The sequence below is a fragment of the Vitis riparia genome, chromosome 19 (genome assembly GCF_004353265.1).
Source record: "Vitis riparia cultivar Riparia Gloire de Montpellier isolate 1030 chromosome 19, EGFV_Vit.rip_1.0, whole genome shotgun sequence".
Taxonomy (NCBI): Eukaryota; Viridiplantae; Streptophyta; class Magnoliopsida; order Vitales; family Vitaceae; genus Vitis; species Vitis riparia.
This window is the reverse complement of record NC_048449.1, coordinates 3,666,710-3,674,594: the sequence shown is the minus strand read 5'-3', so window position 1 is coordinate 3,674,594 and position 7,885 is coordinate 3,666,710. Positions and strand designations below refer to the sequence as shown.

Here is a 7,885-nt window from a genome sequence, read left to right as displayed (position 1 = left end):
GCATTCCGAATGGCATTTCCGTTCAGCTTGTGGACAGAGAGGCCGTATCCACCGAGAAATCTGTGGACAACGCTATCTATTTCTCTAAGGAGCAATTCAACGCGAGGTTTCAGTTCTCTCTCCCGTCTCTCTTTAAAGAGTTTCTTCACTTTACCCAGATCCCTCCGACTTATATCCATCCCAACATAGTCCGAGTGCTGATGGGGTGCAGCATTCTGAACATTCTGTTCAACTTGGATCTTTCGTTGCTGGAGGTCTTTTTCATTTACACCATTAAGAAGGGGAAGACTGACCTCTTCAGCCTGTTTGCCCATATCCCGTTCCTCCAATTGGTGACTAATCTTCTAGATTCGAACAAGGGGGAAGCCAAGGAACATGTACTGGTCAGGGGTGTTTGGGTTGGACTGTCGGAGCAACCGAAAAGGGCGTTTTCCCCAAATCGTTCACTGGCGCTTCCGAGTAGGGTAGCTTTTCGAGTTTGTCCGGCGTTCGTTTCTTGTACTCTTAATTTCGTGTTATCAGATGGCTAACTTCTTTGGTTGTGAGCAACGCAGATACATCCAAGAGGGGTCGCCTAGTCGAGTAGGTGGAGAAAGCCTCTTTCGATCGCTTGAACAAGTTGTTCGAGATTATTGCTGCTGAAAGACACTATCAGACCCTACTCACTGCCCGAAACCTGTTGGCAGTTGTCCGGGAGCCTCAGTCGTACGTTACCAACATTCTCCCTAGGCGATTGCCAAAACTTGTAGTGTCTGGGAAGCATTTTATGTTGAAAGATTTGCCCTTTTACGAGAGGGCTCACGAGGTTGACGCGAAGGAGCGCCTTGATCGGCGAGAGAAGAAGAGGCAGGAAGGGACATTAAGGAAAACACCTGGTGAGAAGGGGCGTGACTCTTCCCCGGCAGCCCGTCCCCCGGCCACAAAAATGAAGAAGAAGAGGAAGAAGACCCTTGCGCAGGTTCTCCGGATAGTGGCTCCAACTCCTAAGCCTTCGTCTACGTCTTGCAGGTCCGGGCCCAGCCGGCCGGACCACACTATTCCGGAGCCTGAGGAGCCTGAGGCCACCTTCAGTTCCCCCAGCTTGAAACCTTCTGCCCAGGGCCTAGTCCCTCCCAGCCTCAGCCGGAGTTTGTTGGCCTGAGGGTCGTGCATGAGCCGGAGGAAATGAGAGATATGAACGACCTCGGAGCCGGGCTCTTACGAAGGCACCGCAACCGGCTGTATGATCCCATCGACCTTGAGCCTCCATCAGCTAAGAGAGTTCGCCCAAAGCGAGGTGGGGAGGATCCGACTCCAGAGGTTCCGCTGTCAGCTGCGACCCGCCCGGAAGAGGTGGGCACTAGCGCAGCTGCTGCGGCTCAGCAAGAGGCTGTAGGGTCCAGCGCGGCGGCAACGGTTCAGGCCGACGCTCCAGGGCCTAGCTCAACGGCTGCTGCTCAATCAGATACGACTGCCTTCGGCGATGCCCCAGCTGCAGTGGAGACCTATGGGTCAGAGGGGGTTTCGGATGCGTCGAACGATGAAGAGGTTCCGGATGAAAAGAGCAGTCTTGCTGCCGTAGTTCCTCCAAGCTGGGAGGAACTGATGGAGATGCTAAAGGGGGTATCATGCTTCACGGATGCAGATGCGCCTTCCACGAGGATGTTAGACTTCTTCCCGCTGACCAAACATGTTTCCGTGAACATGGGTGGTGACCCTCCTGCCTTTGTCAAGGCGCGACTTCCTTTTGGCACTCCTGAGTCGACCGTGTCTTGCATACAACACCTACAAGAATGGACGATCCCTGAGACTATAGAAGTGATAGTTACTCATTTGCTGTTTTTCTCTTCTTCCTTAGCATTTTCTACTTCTTCGTATAACACTATCTTTTGTTTTGTTGTTGCTTTGCCCAGGTTGTAGCCGGCATCCGCTATATGATGCGCACCCGGGAGCAGCTTTTCAAGCGGTTGGAAGTGGCGGAGGCCATGCGTGCTTTTATCTCCTAACATCCGAGTGGCATTGAGGAGCTACGCGCCTGGTTGGAGAAGGTGGAGGTCGAATTGGCTGCCGTCCGGAAAGCTATGGCGGATGGGACGGAGCAACTGAGCTAGGTCGAAGAGAAGAAGTGGGCTACCTGGGCTGAGGCGGACATGTTGAGAAAAGAAAAGGAAGTTTTGGAGGGTCAAGTCACTGAAGCGGGGCAGGAGAATCTCCAGCTAAAGAGAGAAGTGGATGAACTCCGGGCTAGCCTTGCCGCCTAGAAGAAGGAGTCAGAGGATTTGCGGGCGAATCTGGCGGCTCAAAAAGAGGAGATGGAGGTTGGGTTCGCCGCTCAGAAGAAGGAGATGGAGGAGGAATACCAGCGGCAGGCAGATGAGATGTACTTCTTCGGCTACCGTTGTTGTATGAAGAAAAACGGAATTATGCATGATATTTCTTCTCTTCCTTCTGATGAGGAGGATCCGGCACCTGGGGGTTCGTCCTGCTGAGACTCCCTTCTGTGCGGACTTTATAATTTTCTTCTTTGTTTTACTGCATATGGGGCAGCTATTCTTGTAAAGACACTTTTTACTTATTTATGAATACATTACATTTCTCCTATTTTTTCTTACTCCTCATTTCTTTTCATTGATAATACTGCCTAGGATTGGATACATTCCATGGACGGAGCAGCGGGGTTCCGTCTAGCTTCTGTAGATGATAGGCTCTGCTTTCACTTGTCTTGGACACAATGTAACGGCCCTCCTAATTCTCTTGGAATTTTCTGGCTCCCATTTCAGCGGTGTTTTCGAAAACCTTTCTGAGGATCAGCGTTCCAATTTTGAAGCCCCTGGGTCGCACCTTGCGGTTATAGTGAGCGGTCGCCCTTTGTTGGTAGTCGGCCATTCGAATGGATGCACTCTCTCTCACCTTGTCCGCCCAGTCCAGATTCCTTCCTAGTTCCATATTTGCATCATCCTGCCGTCCTGCCTTAGTCTGGATAGTGGGTAGGCCTATTTCTGTAGGGATGACTGCATCCATACCATATACGAGGGCGAAGGGAGTGTTTCCTGTCGGCCGCCCGAGTGTGGTTCGATAGGCCCATAGGACATCGGGTAGCTCATCTACCTAATTCCCTTTGGCTTGCTCGAGCCTTTCCTTTAAGGCAGTTACCAGGGTTTTGTTTGTTGCCTCTGCTTATCCATTGCTTTGAGGATAACGTGGTGTGGAGTACAAATTCTGGATGTTGAGTTCCGAGCAGAAATTCCGGAAAGTGATGTTGTCAAACTGCGGGCCGTTATCAGCTATAATGGTTTGAGGGATTCCAAAGCGGCAGATGATGTTCTTCCACACGAACTTGGTGACGTCTTTGTCCTTGATGCTAGCGTATGCTTCAGCTTCTACCCATTTACTGAAGTAATATGTGGCGACGAGTATGAATTTCTTCTAAGCAACTGCGGTTGGTAGAGGTCCTACTATGTCCATCCCTCATTGCGCGAAGGGCCAGGGGCTAGAGATTGGTTTCAATGTCTCAGATGGCGCATGCGGTATGGGGGCATGCCTCTGGGATTTGTCACACTTCTTGACATAAGTCACCGTATCTTTCTTCATCCTAGGCCAATAATATCCTTGTGAGTGGGCCCGATGAGCTAGAGATCGACCTTTAGAATGATTGCCACACACATCCTCGTGTAACTCAGCTAATACATACAGGGCTTCCGAGTGGTCTAGGCACTTGAGGTAGGGGCCTGTGAAGGATCGCTTGTAAAGGTGCCCCCCGATTAGGGTGAAACGGGCAGCTTGTACCCGGATCTTATGTGCCTGCTTGGGCTCTTCGGGTAGAGTGCCTATCCGGAGATACCTTGTTATGACTTCCGTCCATTCTTGGTCGTCTCCTTGGCTCGCCTCAATAGTATTGCAAGTGGAGGCTTCTGTGATGGAAGGACCAATTTGCACGTGTATGGGCAATAATATGGCTTCTTTGATGGGGAAGGAAGCAGCTATCAGGGTGTCGGCACGTACGTTATCAGTTCGTGGAATTTTTTTTACTGTCCATTCGGCGAACCGCTGTAGGGTGTCTCTTACTTTAGTCAGATATCACGCCATGCACTCATCCTTGGCTCCGTATTCCTCCTGAACGTGTCTTACCACGAGTTGGGAATCACTGTAGATTCGGAGCTTGGAGACAGATAGGGCCAGTGCAAGATCTAATTCGGATAGGATGACTTCGTATTCTGCTTCATTGTTAGACGCGGGGAATCCCAGTCGGATAGCTTGCTCCAGCTATTCCCCCGTTGGGGATTGCAACAGAAGCCCTACTCAGGATCCTGATGACCGAGAGGCTCCATCAACCCGCATGGTCCACCACTCTTCTTCGCGTGGTTCTTTGTGTTGAGCAGGCTTTTGGGGGTATTCTACCACAAAGTCAGCCATTACCTGCTCTTTCATGGACAATCTCTGTTGATATTCAATTCCATACTCGTTCAACTCTATGGCCCATTGAAGCATTCTTCCGGTCAGGTCCGGCTTGTGCAGGATGTTGCGAAGGGGCTGGTCAATCAGTACGACCACCGGGTGGGCTTGGAAGTAAGGGCGGAGTTTTTGGGCGGCACTTCGAAGGGCTAAAGTCGTTTGCTCCATCTTTGAGTACTTTGTTTCTACATCAGCCAATGCCTTGCTAACATAATAAATAGGTTTCTGCTCCCTGTGCGAGGGGCAGCGGAATAGAACAACGCTAATTGCCCACTCTGACACAGCTAGATACATATACAATTTTTCTCCAGAGAGGGGGTTGCTTAGAATGGGTGGTTGCGTGAGGTAGTGTTTGATTTTTTCGAAAGCGCTTTGGCAGCTGTCCGTCCATCCAGTCGTGCCGACTTTTCGTATCGCCAAGAAGAAGGGTCGCAATTCATCAGTGAACCAGGCTATGAAGCGTCCTAGTGCGACAAGCTTGCCTGTGAGGCGTTGTAATTCCTTTTTGCTCCTAGGGGGTGGTGTTTCCATGACTGCCTTAACTTGATCCGGGTTGATCTCTATCCCTGTTTGGCTGACCATGAATCCCAGGAACTTCCCAGCACTTATGCTAAAAGCGTATTTAGATGGATTCAGCTTCATACCGTACTTCCTTAGGAGGTGGAAGACTTCTTGCAAGTGAAGGGCATGTTCACCTCGGGTTTTGCTCTTAACCACGATATCATCAATGTACACCTCCACTATGCGGCCAACTAGAGGTTTGAAGATTTTCGTCATCAGTGTCTGATAGGTGGCACCAACATTTTTGAGTTCAAATGGCATGACTTTATAACAATAAAGCCCATACGGCATTATAAAGGTTGTCTTTTCTTCGTCGACCGGAGCCATGGGGATTTGGTGGTATCCGGAGAAGGTGTCCAAGAAGGAGAGCATTCCCTGTCCGGCGGTGGAGTCTACAATCTGGTCTATCCGCGGCAGAGAGAAACTATCTTTTGGGCACGCATTGTTGAGGTTGGTGTAATCGACGCACACTCGCCATTTGCCTTCATTTTTGGGGACCACTACTACATTTGCTAACCAGTCTGGATACTCCACTTCTCTAATAAATCCAGCTTCCAACAATTTGTCAATCTCATCCCGGATAATTTTTTGTTTGTCTGGGTGAAAACGCCTAACCTTCTATCGGACAGGTCTTGCTGTTGGCAAGACGTTAAGCCTATGAGAGGCGACTGAAGGGTGGATTCTCTTCATGTTGGAATGCGCCCATGCAAAGACGTCGTGACTTTGTCGGAGGGCGTCGTGGATGTCTTGTGCCTCTTCGGGTGTCAAGAGGGATTTGATATGTGTGAGGTGAGTACTTTCTTCAGAAATCTGGATTGTCCGCAAGAGATCCGCTGTCGGGGGATCTTTGTTCGCCGGATTCAGTAATTGCTATTAGTCAGGTGCACTAGTGGGTTCAGGTAGGAGCTCATCGCCCTTGCTGGTCCCAACTTCTCGCGCTATCTGATAGCACTGGCGGGCGGCCAACTGGTTGCCGTATAGATTGATTTGTCCATCTTTAGTAAGAAAGCTCACCATCTGATGGTACGTGGAAGGGATGACTTTCATATAGTGCAGCCACATGCGTCCTAAGATGACGTTGAAGGGGGACAAGTCTCTTACCACTGAAAATTGTATGTTAAGAGTGACTGGGCCCGCTTGGACTGGCAGCACAATGTCTCCAAGGGAGGTGGTTGCTGTGCCATTAAATCCCGACAAGATCCGCCCGGGATTTTCTAAGCCGGATAGTTCGAGACCCATTTGATTAACTACTGATGCCTGCAAAAGATCGGTCGAGCTACCTGGGTCGATTAGGATCCGTCTTACATCAAAGTCTCTCATCACCAGGGATAGGATGAGGGCGTCACGGTGCGGTTGTAATATTCGTGTGGGATCTACTGGAGGAAAAACGATTGTCTCATCTATTGGTTGGGCACTTTCGTCAGTTACTTCGGGTCGGATGGTATTGACGCACTCGCGTACTGATGCCGCCCTCAACAACTTCTACCTCTTTCGTTTGGAGTTGTACTCCTCATCTAGTGGTCCTCTGTGAATGTAGTTGATGATGGCTTTGGGGGCGATTGGGGTCCTGGGGGTCCCAGAGTCGCGATTTCGGGGGGTATCTCTAACTCTGGCATCTGAGTGGAAGTATTGCTTCAAATGTCCCGCTTTTAAGAGCCTTTCCACTAAATAATGGAGACTCCTGCACCTCTCCATAGTGTGACCATACTCTTTATGGTAGACACACTTCTTGCTATGATCTTTCTTGGCTGGGTCCGTTCTGAGGGGGTCGGGCCACCTGAAGTCGAACAGGTCTTGGATCATAAGGAGGAGCTTTTCATATGACACGAAAATGGGTGTGAGTGGTGGCAATTCTGGGCGACTTTGCTCTTCCTGCCTTCAACCGGACGACCTTGGCCAATCCGGAAGTTTGGAACTCCTTTCCGTATTGCTTCTGGATGTCTGTCCGGCAACCAAAATTTGATGGGTGGCCGCACGCACATCATTTTCTAGCATTGAGTATTTGCTCGTGCGTCGGAACAAGTCATTCATTGTCGTGGGAGGCTTTTTAGCGAGTGATTCAAAGAATGGAGTGCCTGGGCATATGCTTCGTTTGAAGATCTGAATGACAGCATCCATGCTGTAAGCCTCTACTTGTAACACAGCTTGACCAAACCGTTTCACAAATTCTCTTAAAGATTCATTCTCTTGCATTTTTATGTTTTGCAGGGTGCTAATGTTCTGTTTATACCGAACAGAGCATAGGTATTGCCCCACAAAAGCTTCTGATAGGTCCCTAAAGTTATCGACAAAGTTCGGGGGTAATCGGCAAAACCATGAGAGAGTCTGACCTTGTAGGCTGGTGGGGAATACCTTGCATAGCAACGTGTCGTTTCCTATGTCGAGAGTCATAAGCTGTCGATAATGCATAATATGGTCGAAGGGGTCGCTAGACCCATCATACGTGGAAAATTTTGGCACGAGGAATCCCCTTGGGGGGTCGTAATGAATAATATGGGAGCAAAAAGGCATGGAGAGCATGTCATCCAGCTTTTTGCTAATGGAGCCAGTGGGTGGCTCGTTTGAAGAGTTTCTTCTGGCTTGTCGTACCGCTTGGTGCGAGAGGATGTTCTATACAACGGGTGCGACCAGGAGGTCAGGGTACGTTTCCCAGGTTGTGGCCACTGGCGGCCTTGTCTTTTCAGGCTCTTGTGGGCCTAGCCTTGCGCGCATCACATCCTACAACTGGGGTCTTTTATCGCGTTGTCTCTTGGATGAGAGACGGATAGAGTCTGAGCTTTCATCTTGGGGAGCTTGGTGCATGGGCGTGGGCCGTTCTTGAGATCGATTATTGCGTACCTCAGGGACAACCCCCGCAGTCCCGGGATATATGGATTCTGGATCAGGCCTCGAG

The 7,885-nt window shown here is 50.0% G+C and overlaps 2 protein-coding genes across 2 annotated transcripts; both read right to left on the bottom strand.

The window, feature by feature from the left end:
• Nucleotides 1-3,447: 3,447 nt before the first annotated feature.
• Nucleotides 3,448-6,312, bottom strand: LOC117909081. The gene is made up of 5 exons (XM_034822982.1): nt 5,923-6,312; nt 5,648-5,862; nt 4,312-5,530; nt 4,108-4,242; nt 3,448-4,026 (listed from the first exon to the last, which is right to left on the bottom strand). The coding sequence occupies exons 1-5, from the start codon at nt 6,310-6,312 to the stop codon at nt 3,448-3,450; spliced, it is 2,538 nt and encodes an 845-aa protein (XP_034678873.1).
• Nucleotides 6,313-6,474: 162 nt separating this feature from the next.
• Nucleotides 6,475-7,383, bottom strand: LOC117909080. The gene is made up of 2 exons (XM_034822981.1): nt 6,884-7,383; nt 6,475-6,769 (listed from the first exon to the last, which is right to left on the bottom strand). The coding sequence occupies exons 1-2, from the start codon at nt 7,381-7,383 to the stop codon at nt 6,475-6,477; spliced, it is 795 nt and encodes a 264-aa protein (XP_034678872.1).
• Nucleotides 7,384-7,885: the final 502 nt, after the last annotated feature.